A 16,133-nucleotide genomic window follows, 5' to 3' on the forward strand; every position below is an offset into this window, starting at 1 on the left:
GATATAGGGTAAAACAAGTAGTCTACCTTTTACATTGTGTTCAAAGAGCCAGCTTGCCGCTCTACTTTTACTAATGACGGAAGTCTGAAAGATTTCTCCCGCTTTTGTGTTTCAAGCATTAAACCTACGTTTTATTATAATGGCCTTGCTCTTTGTTTCTGTACATCAGAGCTCAGCCCCTGTCATGCTCAGTTGTCAACTCGGCTATGCAGAAGGACCCAGGTGATTGGAAGAAAAGTCGATTTTGCCATCATGCTTCAGAGTTTAATGAGACCATTTACCTGCCAGGTCTTCTTTGCGCTAACGACGATAGGGACTGTTACACCCAGAGTGATATGAGGAGGGGACTGTTCCAGACTCCTGTTGCGCTGAGTGCCACTAGGGAGTGCCATCATAATTTGGCATTAACCTCTGCTGCCGGGGGCAACGGGCTGATTGGCCTGCAGTTTCAGAGAGTAGACCGCTGCTTCTCTCTTTTCTCCCCCTGTCCTGCACAGCATCAAAACAGCCTTTCATGTAATCACTTCTAAATGGATGGAGATGGCTGGAAAGAGATGGCCTTTTACCTTTTCTGCCCATCATTTTATTTCTCCATTAATAAAGATGAAGAACTTCATCCTTTGAATGAAATATTCATATCACAATGGGGTTTTAATGACTCCGTCTGGGTTAAGATGACTTCCGAACAAAACTTGATAGGTGCTCCTGGGAGAATTAACTTTTTAAACCGCTTAAATTTTCACCTTTTTTCATCTCTCAACAATGCCCAGTCAGGCTTTGCACCTCACCTTTTAATGAAGTGTATAAGTTTTGTGTATACACACATTAAGTGTTTGTGACAATAAAACTTTATATTTACGTGCCTGTTTATTCAGTTGAAAAATCATTTGCTTGATGTAGTCACATTTGATAACACCGGTTCAAATGGTAAAAAGCTAATTGCCACATCCAATTATTCAAAAGGGGAACGAAAAAATAAACAGACCTTTGCTGTTACCATGGCAATTTACCTCCTGTTATTTTTCATATGCCTTTTTGCAGACTTCAACGCAAGCAGAAGCAACTCCGAATACAGAAGAGACGGAGTCGCAGGATGAGGTTTTTGGTAAGATACTCCCATGACTGTTTGTTTTTATTTATTTCATTTATTGTCTAATAATGTGGAGCTGTGCTGTTGGTAAGGCCTAGTGGGAGGGGTCCGTATGGTGTGGCTTGACGGTTCTTTTTTGGTCTTTCATTGGAAGATGTGGAAGAGACCAAACAATGACACTGCATTGGTCTTGCTATTATTATATATTACCTCTGAATAAATGAATTGTAATCCCTTTGACTTGGGAACCTGTATATGGAAACACTAATCTCAAACTCATTATGACAATTGTCCCCAGTGTCCAAATGGTGACACCAATTTCAGGGAATATGTCTCACTAAATGATTTTGGAACAGAGTTGGGTTGGTGGAAACCACACCAGTACTCTGGCATGGTCCCCTTGCCTCTCCTTGACTGGTGATAGGCTTTTGTCTATTGTCAATTTAGTGTAAAATATTATGTGTCATAAGGTCACCACTGAAAGAACAATTTACACAAATGGCTTCCACCCCCCCTATGAATATAATAATGTGGTAAGATACAGCAGTCATACGGATTAATGTTTTCTGACGGATTACCGTCAACTGAGTGCACCAAGGGCCTTCACAGACCGAAGGTGTCCAGTGTGATGCTGTGCTCTGAATCCCATCTTTTTCTATGGGAAGAGCATCTTGCGCTGCACCTGGCAGAGCAGCCACTGCAGGTCCCTGCAGACTCCGTGGTCGAAAGTTGACCCCTGTGCGTTGTGACGCATAATGCTCAACCAAAGGACACAAGGCGTTGAAGTGGCGCTCAGACCAAGATGGAGGAGAGGTTTATTACAACAGTGATTATAAGTTGATTATAGTGATTTAATTCAATCGTATTGTCTTACCGCGCCACACCACGAGGAAGGAGAAACATGATACCTTAATACCTGCTTTTCAGTTTATTAACTGAAATAATGAGGCTTAGTTATAAAACGCATTATGTGGTGATTAACTTTTTGAGCCCGCGACGCCGAGCATTTTGTTCAAAATAATAAAATTAAAAAAAATTCTGATCAAAATTGCTTTAATCCATGAGGTCATACGATACTCCCTACGCACACTGGTGCCTGAAGCGACATGGATCCATCGCTCTCGAGTCTAAGAAGGACAAGATGTGCCGACGGCATCACTGCGGAGGTGGGAGCTGTCAGAGGCCTCGGCCCAGCAGGGTGTCGGCTCCACCGCCGCGGAGGGGGTCCCGGCTCACATGATAAATGAGCGGAGCTCTGTTTTTATCCACGGTGCCGCACGTCCCCGCCGCTCCCTTTAATGCACGGCCGGCTTTCCTCTTCCTGTACCGATGAGCACTGATCGGCTCGCGCCACACACTCCTCTCAACATCTCACCACATCCACAGGAGGACGAGGAGGAGCACAGGGTGCAGGAGTGAGAGGAAGAGTGGTGTGGAAAGACAGGCGCAGAAGATTAAAGCCCGTCCTGTCGCGGCTGCAATGATTACGAGATCAGTAGAAAAGGCGTTTTCACGGGGACCCTCTCCCAGGCCATTTTCATGATCGAAAGAAGCAGAGAACACTAGTGACTGTAAGAAAGAGGGAGAGAGTTTAACAAAGGAGAGTGTGTGTGTGTGTGTGTGTGTCCTGTAGTACGGGAACAGGGAATGGCACGGTGAGCTAAAGATGGCTGTAGATTACCTTCCCTCGCTTTCCTGGGGCTTGAATGACTTTTATATGGATCCATATGCTCGCGGCTGAATATTTGTGGAAGGGTCCATCCACTGTCAGATGTCGTGCCCTGATACCATTAGAGGATATGAAATACGGAACATTTCGATTGATCTGCTGTCCTAAGTGCTCCACCGGTTAATTGAGCCTCCGGTAGCAGAGCGTTGGCCGTGCTTTCCTGAGACGACGGCGCTATAATAGCCTTGGATGGTGTCATTGTCAGGATGCCATTTCTATAGGTGGCAGGCAGCGAGGCTGAAAAGAAAACGGCGTTGATTGGAAAAGCAGACGTTTTCTTTTTCACTTTCCATCTATTTTTGTGAATAGTTGATTTTAAAGAAAGAAAAGAACGAGCGGGCTGAACTTCAAAGCCATGCATTTTCCTCCATGTCATGCCATGCCATTTATTTCATTATTTTGTCATTTTCAATGCTTGCAGCTCTAGAATAATCAGACCACCTAGTCAGTAGATAAGCCTTGGAAAAGCATTAGCACAAACTGATTGGAAATTCTCTTGAACACTTTATCTGTCCGGAGATTTACACACTGAAAAAATTTACATAAAAAAAAAATATGAAAAAGAGCGTCTGAATGTTTTGGAACATAATTAAATAAATTTGCATGACATTCCCAATGATGTTTGGAGATAAAGAATGAATTTGTTTCTGCTTTTTATCTTTTATTTAATGCTATTTACTTTACACAGACGAAATTAGACTTTGAGAACCAGCCTAACCTAACATGTTTCTCTTTTGTTCAGTGAAACATGATTCATTATCTAGTCTTGCTTTTGCAAATACTTCCTGTGCACAGACTATGCCATCATGAAAATAAGTGCACAACGCTGAAAAAAGCCACAGTGGTTTTGTTCACCTATCTGGATGAAAAGAAATGTGTTCTTAAAAAGTCTCAAGAGGTACTCAAAGCAGAGTGGCACTAAAAGGCGGGGAAAGTTTCATTAAAGACATCTCAAACCATGCTTTATCTTTCAGTATGACCAGAATCTATAATATCCAGATTCACATTATACAGCGATGGCCACTGAAGTGAATGGCAGGGGCAGCACATGAACATTCTGTCCATTTAACCTGTTCAGTCCTGGACCCTTTTTTGAATAGACATACCCTAAATTAAACCGAGAATATCTCCTATTAGTATAATTTTTTTTTTTTCCAAATCATAACACTCCAGAGTGTAGGAATCAGCATATATGTCAACTGGATCAGAGAAAATAAAAATGGAACACTGAAGAAAAGAGTACACATTTACAGTGATTTGGCCATCTGAGAGAGGCTGTAGAAGCTGTACTCCTCAAGTAACGCATAGTACTAAATCCTAATAATAAACCTGCATCAAACCTATTGCAATAAAAGAACAGGGAGCTGACATGTTGATGTTTTTAAGGTGAAGTGATTGTCACATGTGATACACAGCAGCACAGCACACGGTGCACCCAGTGAAATGTGTCCTCTGCATTTAACCATCACCCTGAGTGAGCAGTGGGCAGCCATGACAAGCGCCCGGGGAGCAGTGTGTGGGGACGGCGCTTTGCTCAGTGGCACCTCAGTGGCACCTTGGCGGATCGGGAATCGAACCGGCAACCTTCTGATTACGCGGCAGATTCCTTAACCGCTAGGCCACCACTGCCCCTTAGGGTTAAGTGTCTTGCTCAGGGACACAATGGTAGGGATTTGAATCTGTGTCTTCTGGTTCATAGGTGAGTGTGTTACCCTCTAGGCTACAACCACCGGCAATGATTCTCCTCACCTTTAGCGAGATGCAGTGACGTTGATCGTATTAGGGCTGCAACAACGAATCGATTGAATAGATAAAAGTCGATTACTAAAAGTTTCATAATCGATTTGAGTCGCACGATTATTTAAGTATTTTAAAAAACCTTAGTTGAGCGCAGAGTGCAGCAAACACAGGGTGGAGCAAAAATAAAAAAGGAAGATGAAAGACACAAGGCCATATGGGCCATAATTCGCCTGCATTTTACGCCAAACACACAGGTTTTTATGGAAAAAAAAAAGCGCCACTTTGAACGGCGTTTCTAAAGCCTGTTCCCTCATAATCGAGAGTGTGCTGGTGCACGCCATCCCCATGTGGTACGCTGGTTGTACAGTAGCCGATAAGAAGAGACTGCAGATGGTCACCAGAACAGCAGAGAAGGTAATCGGCTGCCCACTCCCCTCCCTGGACTCCATTGCCAGCTCTAGATGTCTCTCCAGAGCCAGGGCGATCATATAAAGACCACCTCCATCCTAACCACCACCTATTCAGCATACTGCATCAGGTGCAAAACCAACAGGCTAAAGAATAGCTTCTACCCATGGGCAGTCAGAACTCTCAATGTGTGTGTGTGTGTGTGTGTGTGTGTGTGCACACACCTTAGTCATCTCACTGCTGCTACTGACTATGGTCCTGTGCAATATCCTGGTAATGTGCAATTACCAATTTACCCACTTATTTCTACTGACCAAAGTCCTTCCCCCCATGTCTCTTCCCCCCCATGTGTATGTATTGTTTTTAAATAGTTTTTGCATATTTGTGGTCATGCCAGCTAATTTCATTGTCCAGATAACTGTACAATGACAATAAAACGTCTTGAAGTCTGACGGCGCCAGTGGAAGCAGGCAGCGAGCAGTGGTCTGTGCACGTGATCAACACGTCCACGTTTTTGTACGCGCTAAAACTGACCACGCGGGACGCCTGCTCCACAGCGTGGTCTGTTTTGCCGTACGTCTGTTCTGAACCGCCCATTTCTCCACCCACGAGACAACAGTAGGCGAGCTGGAGAGGACGGGTGAGGTCAGGTGAGGTGCCTGTAGTTGGTATTTCACAGCTGTCTCCATATTATATGGCAGCGCATAATGAACTGCGTGGCTGTTTGAAAGTGGATTCTTGCGCGAATAATTTGCATGTTTAAGGTCCAGTTAAAGCTGTGACATTCTTTACTCATTTTTATCATCCTCACCGAGCAAAGTCCTCACATACTTTGGAGAAAACGAGCCTTGCCAAGGAAGTAAACCCATTACTGTGGTGGAAGGCTAACAATGAAAGATATCCCATGTTGACCAGGCTAGCCAAGTGGGGCGGTGGTGGCCTAGCGGGTAAGGAAGTGGACCCCCACCCGCTGAGGAGCCGCTCAGCAAGGTACCGTCCCCACACACGTCTGCCCACTGCTCACTAAGGGTGATGGTTAAAAGCATAGGACACATTTAATTTTAGTTCTGTTTTTGAATAAAGGGTTGGAAATGAATGCTTTTCTTGATTTAAATTGTTTTTATCCGATTCTCTGGTTAATCGATTAATCGATTGTTAAAATAATCGTTAGTTGCATCCCTAATTGTAATAAAGATGAGCTGCGCATTAACTGTCGTGTGCAATGTTACGTTAACGCTTCATGAGACAACTTCGTCCTTCGGCTGTTCCTGTTAGGGTTCACCGACTAATCAACCGATCTGGCTGTCCACAGAAAACCTGGCAAAATGCTCCGAGAGACCATTTCTGTTTAATGCGAATGTGCTTCAAAGTCACCAGCGCCTCAGGCTTGTGCACTGTCCGCCAGGTCCCGCCTTGGATGTGCTTCTTAATAAAGTTTCATTGATGGAATGAACAACAAAGAAAGCCTTAGATGTTTGACCTGGTTGTCGACGTAGAGTAAAATTCCGAGTACCATGGAAGGGCAAAGAAGATCATTTTTACTTTCTTGTGGGGTTATATGGTGGAAAATTGCAATGGAACAATGGAGGTTATAAAGATGGGTAGTGAAAGTGAGGCGAAACACAGCACACGGCGCACACAATGAAATGTGTCCTCGACTTGTAACCACCACCCTTAGTGTGAGCGGTGGGCAGCCACGGCTCGTGCTAGGAGAGGTGATTTGCTCAGTGGTTTGGGATTCGAACTGGCAACCTCCCGATTGCGTGTCCGTTTCCTTACCCGCTAGGCCACCTGGTCGGTGGCGAGTGTGCGTCCTCAGATGTAAGGGAGGTCCATGCTGCTAAATAACGTGGCACCAGCCACGTGGGTCGGCAGTTTGGACCATGGAAGTGTTTGCACGTCAGATGGGGGTTAATGTCTGATCTGTTTGACTTGTCATCAGAAGGCCACTCTACCTGAATTAGACTGTGGAGCATAAAGGTCACGTCGGAGTCCCTTCTCCGGGGAGGCAGTGCTTGTTTTCCCAGACCAGGACAAACACTTCCCGTCAGTTCAGCGTCCCTTTAAAAGCCCATTAGGGGCCCATTACTTCACCTGCCAGGTTGTTCAGAGACCTTCTTTCTTCAGGCCTGTCTCCTGACTTTTCCGCACCACGTCCTCAATCTGTCTGCTCAACAACAACCTTTTAGAACAACTAATTCCTGCATGTGCAAGTTGATATCCATCAACCCCAGCAAATCTGTTAACGGCAGAGAATCATTCCGCTAAAACATTCTTCCTCACAGTCTTCTTTGAAACGTCCTGTTTGGACATGCTTTCCGGGGAATTTCAGGAATCCTTGCATGCACGAAATTCACTGGAAATCTAATGTACAAGATTCATTTCACCTTCAGTTTTGCATTTGTTTTGCTTTATGATATGATCATTAAATAAGATTTAATTGGCAGCCAACATGTTAGTCCTCCCACACAGAAAATCTGTTCGTTTTTTTCCTTAATTTAATGTTTCACAAGTAGATAAAGTAGTCATATCTGTCCCACGAGGTTCATTCTGGCAAAATGTCACAAGTGTTCAATAGACAATTGTTAGAATAAATGTTTTTTTGCTCAGGCCTGACTGCAGACATGTTAAAACTTTTTTGTTATTAATAAACCTGTTGAAAAATACAGAATCCATCCATATTATATTATATTATATATTATATACAGACCAGGTGCTCCATTGTTGAGACAAATATAGTACAGTAAACATATTTCTACCAAATCTGATATTTTGTAATGAGGTGCTGTATTTTCTTATAATCAGGGTAGTCTGGTTTTTGTGCTAATATGGTAATTCAGTTCACTTCCCCTCTTCCCTCGTGAAACCGTTGCCTTGACTAGAACCCTCTGTGGGGACTATGGGGACTGTGAGGACACTGAAGATTTTAGGTGGCCAGCACCAGGACCCAAAACTCTTTAACAGCTTTGTGGTCGGTCCTCCGAGCAGAAACTGTGTGTGTGTGTGTGTGTGTGTGTGTGTGTGTGTGTGTGTGTGTGTGTGTGATAGAGAGAGTGCTCTCATATTGTAATTGATCTTAACACAAGTCGCGAAGAATTAATGCCCACTCTGTCTGACCCACTCTGTAATTACATATGAAATGTAGCCTGTGCTCAAAACTCCCTAATAGTTTCTGCAGTGGGCGTATCGATTATGCAGAAGCCAATTCTTTTAATTTTATAAGCTTTGATTTTTATTTTTTGCTGGTTTTACATCCTTCAGCGGTTGCTCATTACTAATGTCATTCAGCGGCCCCTGTGCAGCAAAGGTCATGCTGAAAATAAAATTTAAATTACATCAGAATTACAATATCATTTCACCTTCGTTTTTTTTTTTTTTTTTAAGCAAGGATGTCAGACTTTTTGTCTCATAAACTTTAATTTTTTTCCTTCTCGTTTCCTTCCTTTGCAGCACTGCACTCATAATGAGTGTTTGTGTTTTTCCCTGACAAACTTGAAGAGCGTGAATAGTTCAAAATATAATGTTCTGAGTGTGTGAACCTCCCCTTTGGTGATGCACATCTCGATTCATCGAGATTTTGAACTCTGTGACAGGGGAGACCAGATAGATTGTTAGAAAAGACTGCGGTAGACCCCGCGTCTGCCGTGGTTCTTTTTGTAATCAGTCTGAGGAGAGATGGAATCGACCTTAACGTACTGCGATACCCCCGTTGCCCTGGTTCTAAACCAGAGGACGCGTCGCTCTTACATTGTCATCTGTTATTTTCACCCGGGGTGCTCTGTCCAGACAACGTCTTATTCACACAAAGCAAACTCACAACTTGAGTAACCAAAGAACTCTGAATATTATTGCACTGAATACAAGGAGCGGGTAATTTTATTCATCCCCAAAGGATATCTGGTGAACCTTAAGTGAGTATTTGCTTACCTCGAGAGCCTTAATTAAACAGTAATTTATAAAAGGTTTGTATCCCACGTTTGGGAATATCTGACTTGTTTGTATGTTGGGTGGTTATTGGATCGCTTTAAAAATTCTTTACTGGCTGCTGAGCCAAAAAATGACAGCTTGGTTGGAGGTGTACACACTGCATATTAATGAATATTTAATTGAGGATCGGATTTGAAAGCAGACGGTGTCTACAGTCGCCGTGCCCATTTAAAAGTGAATGTGTGCCCGAACGCTCAAGTTCTGTGTCTGCTCATCCTCTGATTGGCTGCATATGTCTTTATGCATTCGCCCAATGGCCACGTTTGGTCAGGCTCCTGAAGCAGTCTTAATAGGTTGCGCGTTTGTTTCTGTTGCCGTAGCTACCACGCACTGGTACAGGCCCAGGGTGTCGGCAGGCCATCACCCGGCCGCTGAAAAGCTCATATTGTTGAGCAGCAGCGATCACTGGCCCAGTGTTCTCCGCTTTGACACCATTGTTCTTACGCTCCCACCAACTTGCTCTCCCTCGTTGTGCCGCCCTCCCCCCGTCCTATAAGGAAACCTGCGGCATTTAAGTCATTTTGCCCAGAACCCACTTGTTAGAAGGAGGCCTTTGGGAAGCCATTTGCGGTCAGGCACGGATTATGGGTCGTGTGGGCCCCTGGGCAAAACGTTGCTACGTCACCATGCCACTTGTGGGTCCAAACTAGTACGGTGTACCGTGTTGTAAAAGCAGAATGATGTTGACAAAATCTTTTGCCGCTTTTTACCTCGGAAAAAGTGAAAAGAAGGTGGCTTAAGTTGATCCAGTAAGTTGGATCCCAAATTATAATCAGTACAGCCTAATGCCATTACCTCACGTTAATGTTAGCACCAGGTTACCCCTCTCTGGTTATAGAGACAGGTAGCAACGTAGCACAACCAGATCGTGCCATAACAAACATTATTTGAATGTCATACAATTCATGCTCTAAATCAAGACACTTTTGCTAATCATCCCATTTTGTATTCAGCAGCCTGGTTATTACCATGGGAAAAGATAGGTCTCTCCCCATGATTTACGCATTGCAAGTGATTTACGCATTGCAAACTGTTTGCGTTGCAAACTGTTTTGGGCTAGGGGCCCCACGGGCCCCCTGCACCCCAAGGGCCCCTGGACAGCGGCCTCGCTGGCCCGGTCCGTTATCCGTCCCAGAAAGCCTGCGCTGCCTTGTGTTTAATCGGGGGGGATAGAACTGGCTTTGCATCTGCCACTGATGCTAGAGCTTCTAGGGGAACCACGGGAATGGCCGTTATCTCCTTTACCTTCTTGTGAGCTCAGCATGTTTTGTCAACAGAAATGTGGTCTTAGCCGTGGTCTCAGAACCTTCAGTGGAATAGATGACCCGGAGAAGTCCCGTGGTGATTTCTGAATTTCTGTATGAATGCATGCTGGTATGTCTCATCTTGAATAGAGACATTTCTAAAAAAAAAAAAAAAAAAAAAAGTCTAATAATTTCCCAATAGCTTTTCACACACGAATATGAAGAGGTCACCGAACATCTTGATCCATACAGACACACATGCGTGTCTGTTTGTGGCCCTGGGTGCGTTCATACTGCATCCCAGGGTCCACGTCACTGGCCTTGGCCATCTGGGCAGACAATGAGGGAGTGTGTTAGCGGGCTTGGCTGAGCCTGAAGTGGGGGCCATTTTGAGCTCATCGAGTTGAGTGGGACCGAGCTAAAGGTAGAAACATGACTAACTTTTGCTTTAAGCTCGTAATCCTTTAAACCAGCGGTCCAACCTTTTTTTTATTCACGCCGGCCCATTTCAAGACGGTTTTCCAAGGATGATAGCAGGCAGCCAGATAAAAAATCTTAATAAAGAGCATAATAAAAATTCGGCTCATCAAGACAGTGTCAGTGGGTGGCCTGATTCTCACACACATACACACACACACACACACACACAAAAAAAACACAACACAGGATCATCTTGTGGGTTGCATTTATTGGGCATCCTTGTACCATTTTAGACAGCCCCACTTCTGTCAAAGACTCGCTGGAAGAGAAACGTAAGTCGACCAGTGCTGAGGAAATGCTGGACACCGATTGGCTTGCTCGGATGGGTCGTGTATAAATATGTTTGGTGGTTGCACCACTGTCCAGAAGCCCCCTGGACGATGAGTTAATTACGCCTGTGGGCCGATACAAGAACAGACTGTAATCTCTCAATGACAGTCTGTCCAACAGGCGTCCAGCTGGCAAACCGTTTCCGACGTTAGTCATGTCCAGGATGCGTGTGTATGTGTGTGGGGGAGTTGGACGGGCGGGTGACTGTGAATGTCCCCACAGTGAAAACTGGTGCTGGGATTTGCCCGTGTCTGTCTGTAGTTGAGGAAGTGGCCATCACTGGTTCAATGATTGATTGATTATGTGTGTGTGTTTGTGTGTGTGTTTTTTTTTTTAATAATAATAGTCCAGTTTGTTCTAGTCATGGTTTTTACGTTTAGTCAACTTCAGACTTCTCGCAACAAAAATATATATAAATGTACATTCCTGACATGTTAATAATATTAGTGATGTCCATCAATTTTAATCATGATTGATCAGGTTCATTTGTTTAGGTAAAACTTATACATGTGTAGTAACAGTTGTAATGTTAACACTACTTTAACATTAATGTAACATAACGACATTTTATACAACAGCAACCAGCTGTTAATGTATTTTAAACACACTGTATACATTATAAAATACTTTAAAATACATTATAATGATATCACTTAACACTATGAAAGGAAACGACAGCATTTTTTTCGTTTATTCATTTCAGTTCACAAAAATGCACGTGTTGCATGAACGTGAGCATAGAAAGCATCTCTGCACTGCGACACAGGAAAAAAAAAAAAAAAAAAAGTATAAAAATAAATTCGGCGCGAGCAGACAGTTCACGCAGTTCTGCTGCCCAGGAAAAAAGGTAAAAGCTGAAAACGGAGGTCAAATTAATTACTGTTGTTTAAGTTAGTAAAAGGCGGCAGTGTGATTCGAAGAGACAAAAGCCGTTGCCATGGAGATGATTTACTGCTGTATGCTTTACAGTTGCCATTGTACAGGCGCAGTGCTGGTTGAAAGTGATGCTCTGTTGTTCATTGAAGCTGCCATTGTCCACATTGTGACAGAGAGAGAGAGAGAGAGAGAGGGAGAGAGATGCTCACACACAGATTAGAGAAGCACCTCATGGACGAGAGAAAGCCAGTGCATCTGGCCGTGAATGGATTTTCTCCCCCCTCGTCTTCCTCCCGCTCAGTTTACCTGTGAGCTGACAACAACCCCAGCAAATTCTCAGTGTGCTTTGCACGGAGAGAGAGAGAGAGCCCAGTCCTCCTGGCTTGTAAACACATCAATGCGAAGAGCCCCAGGCACCGCGAGGCCAGCGCTTCCATCATCACTTGGCAACAGGAGTCTGGGCATTAAGTAGAACACGAAAACACACACACACACACACACACCAGCTCTGTTCTCCGTCTTGTGTTGAAAATCTCCACGCTTTGAACTCCAAGTTGAGCTTCATTGTCAGTTCAGTTACATGCGTGTTAGACAGAAACGACGTTTCTCCGGAACCATTTAACAAAGTTACGTACCGACATAAAGTGCAAACGTGGGACACGGGCAGATAACTATACAGACGGCGCTGAGAACTTCAGACTGAGGCAACAACATATGAGATTTTACTGATTGAAGTGAGAATGTCACGGACACCAATGTGATCTTAATCATCAAGAGGCTAGACCGAGATGACCTGCTCTCATTATTCTTCTTCTGATACAGGCAAGGCACGGCCCGCCTGCCGGATCCCAGTCGCAGAACAGAAAGCTGCTTTTTTCCCCAGACGGCCCTGTGGGTGCCAGCGAATGGCGATGAATGCGGCTCCACAGAGATCATTCGGGGCCCGGGTGGGAGGTCCTGGTCACAGGCCACATGCCACAGAGGATGCCTCCCATGCCTGAGGTCCCACTGCTTTTCTCTGCATGGCCTGCATTGTTGTTGCCATCACCTTAATTGTGGAAGCAGTGCTGCGACGCCAGGGCGGTCTCTGCATTCAAGGGTGCAAGGGAAGGGCTCCCAGAGGGCCAGGCCCACTCCCCACATTCCTGCTCCGTTGTCTTCTCCTGCACGTGGGTGCAACGTAGCCCGTCTGCGCCTTCCAGGGCTGGTTCATCTGGCCGAGGATGTGACACCTTTTCACCTTCCGCTCTTCTCCCGATGCCGTCCTGCTCCCTTTTCAGGCGAATAAGAAGACTTTGTTTTATTCGTGTTTTCTCCCGCCGATCTCGCTCGTCGCCATTAGCTCAGCGCCGCCCTTAACACAGGGTGGTAGTAGCCTAGTGGGTAACACACTCGCCTGTGAACCAGGAGACCCAGGTTCAAATCCCACTTACTACCATCGTGTACCTGAGCAAGACACTTAACCCTGAGTGTCTCCAGGGGGGACTGTCCCTGTAACTACTGATTGTAAGTCGCTCTGGATAAGGGCGTCTGGTAAATGCTGTACATGTAAATGTAAATGTTTCTGGAGAACCGAAAGGGGATTAAATGGAGATGAAGTGGGGTGGTAATCACGTCCTCTCGCGTTCTCCCCCTTCCCCGCCCGTTAGCGTTTGCGCGAGGCAATCGGCTCTCATTAGAACGGCGGCCGCCCGTACGCTGCGAAGGCCTCCGCGTTCACTGGCCGTCCGAGTTCCCAGCACGCCGCCGTAGCCGGGCCTGGAGGTTACAGGAAGATAAATAGAGCCGCGGCTCTCATCTCTGCGCGTCCGAGGCCATCCGTGCCACATCATTTTGCGCCGTAATTATGCTCAGCGTTGTTTACGAGGGCCGCTGCTTTGACATCAGTGCACTCGGTGAAATGGGGCTCATATTTGTTTATGCATGTTTCATATGCGACGGAAATTATTTAAATTATTGTACAGGGCCATCCCGTGTCACCACTATTGTCTGATTTGGTTAAGGTGGCTTTAATTGACGACTTGTGCCTCGCCTCAGTTGCACAAATCAGCAGCACAACTTGAGACATTTTATGGTGGAGCAGTTGTGTTTTCTTATGCTACTGATTTTTATAATAATTTGTGGGGGTTCTTATTCGAAGCAGTGTTCTAGCGATAGAACACTTACAGCATTTATCAGACGCCATAATCCAGAGCGACTTACAACCAGTAATTACAGGGACGGTCCCCCCTGGAGTAACTTAGGGTCAAGTGTCTTGCTCAGGGACACAATGGGTTTGAACCTGGATCTAGTGGTTCATAGGCGAGTGTCTTACCCACTAGGCTACTACCACCCTGAAGCATTAGCAGCACAACACAATGTTTACTGTGCTGAAAATAGCAGCATCAGCAAGTTAACACTGGTTATACCATCTAGGACCATTTTTGTCCCCCTTTGGTTTAGTAGAGATGTTAATATTGTGTCATAGTGTGTTATCACTAGGTATCCAGGGCCTTTCCAGAAGATTTTGACATTTTTCACACTGCTGTAAAAGTACATTTGGACAATTTGCTAATATAATCCCCAGAAGATGAAGTTTTAAAACCAGGGAGCCAGGGGGAGTGAATCCTGCAACAGGATGGAGCACGGAAGAACCCTCACATGCAGGCTTCTGTGAGATCCATAGGCATCCACTTCATGGATGGACACATGTTGACCTGTTTGTCCTTCCATACACCTCTGTGTAAGTCTTCAGCTGCATGTGGCCAGTGAGGCAGTGGATACATGGGTGACGACGGGGTCATCATGACACTTGGCTAGTGACTATAATCGCTGTCGTCACTAGTCCAGACTTATTGACCCTTTTTTTTTCTTTTTAAGGAACTGAAGCCATTTTCAGCCATTTTCATGCAGGCCTTCCCATTTGTCTCATGAATAATGAGATGTAGCTGAAAGGGACCTCACCTGGTGGATCCAGACAGGAGGAAATAGAATTCATTTGGTTTGAAGAATTCATCTTAAGTGAAAGATCTTTACAAAGACCACAGATGTAGCCGTCGGCTGCTGATTGACTGATGGATTTTGTCATTTGACTTTGCGAGGCCGGAGGTGCAGAGGGAAGCGCGTTCTCCAATAACGGGGCTGGTGGATTAGAGCAGATCCCGAGAGTGGTGGCCTAGCAGTTAAGGAAGCGGCCCCGGTTCGAATCCCGATCCGCCAAGGTGCCACTGAGGTGCCACTGAGCAAAGCACCGTCCCCACACACTGCTCCCCGGGCGCTGGTCATGGCTGCCCACTGCTCACTCAGGGTCATGGGTTAAATGCAGAGGACAAATTTCACTGTGTGCACCGTGTGCTGTGCTGCTCTGTATCACATTGACAATCACTTTACTTTCGCAGGCAACTTGTCCATTCTCTATTAGCTCAGATACGACTGCGGAGTTCTGTCAGCTCTCTTATCTGGTCCCCACGGCCTCCTGCACACCCGCCCAGGACACGGACAGCAAGGGGAGCTTTTAATGCGATCTTTCTGGTTAAAAGCGGTGGGGGAAATATGAATTTGAGTCAGAAAAGGGGGCATTTGGTGTTTCACAGTGGATGTGAAATGAGTTGGGCGCAGAGTGGGGCAGGTGATGGATGGGCGCCGGAATATTGCTTGCTGGAGGACGGCGTCCAATACTCAGTGCTGGGATGGGGAACATTGAGAAGAGCAGGCACTCCATCAGGGTCTTTTAGACTTTTTATTACTCTCATCATTGCCTGCTCAGCTCACTGATCCCAGCAGCTGGACACCCTCATCTCTCCTGCTTCTAGTTTCAGGGTCTCAACTGAATGCTGTGTTTCAGAAGGAAGGCTGATTATGCTGAAATGAGGACGGGTCTGTGTGTGAACATGGCTGCATTGGATAAGTGCAGCATTATGACAGGATTACGAACAAAGTGTAAATGCTACATCCGCACCAAATGACCTTAAGTCTTTTGTACTATTTTACTATTCTAACGATTTATTGTAGGTCTAGTAGTGTAATTATTTCTCAAGGTTAAGAGGCTAAAACCATTTTTGGCATTAAGAGATTCGTGGCGGGTCAGTCGTGCACTAATAAGGAAATGTGATTCCAATTAGCTGTTGTCAGAGAGTAGCAAGAGCTATTGCCCCTTGAAAATCACACAAATCAGTGTCTTCGAGTACCTCTAATTTCTTAATTCTGTAATTTTGCCTACAGTACAGCCCACAGACTCATTTCTGAAGTTCTAAATTCAGATGCTTCCATG

The 16,133-nt window shown here is 45.2% G+C and overlaps 1 protein-coding gene across 1 annotated transcript in view; it reads left to right on the forward strand.

Moving 5' to 3' along the window:
* The window catches only part of LOC114789595 (myelin basic protein-like), a 48,922-nt gene that overhangs the window by 31,678 nt on the left and 1,111 nt on the right, over window positions 1–16,133 (forward strand). The window contains exon 3 of the mRNA XM_028978743.1: window positions 1,042–1,105. Within this exon, the coding sequence (XP_028834576.1) occupies window positions 1,042–1,105 (64 nt within the window). The remainder of the gene's footprint in view (window positions 1–1,041; window positions 1,106–16,133) is intronic.

Source organism: Denticeps clupeoides, chromosome 5, assembly GCF_900700375.1.
Source record: "Denticeps clupeoides chromosome 5, fDenClu1.1, whole genome shotgun sequence".
Taxonomy (NCBI): Eukaryota; Metazoa; Chordata; class Actinopteri; order Clupeiformes; family Denticipitidae; genus Denticeps; species Denticeps clupeoides.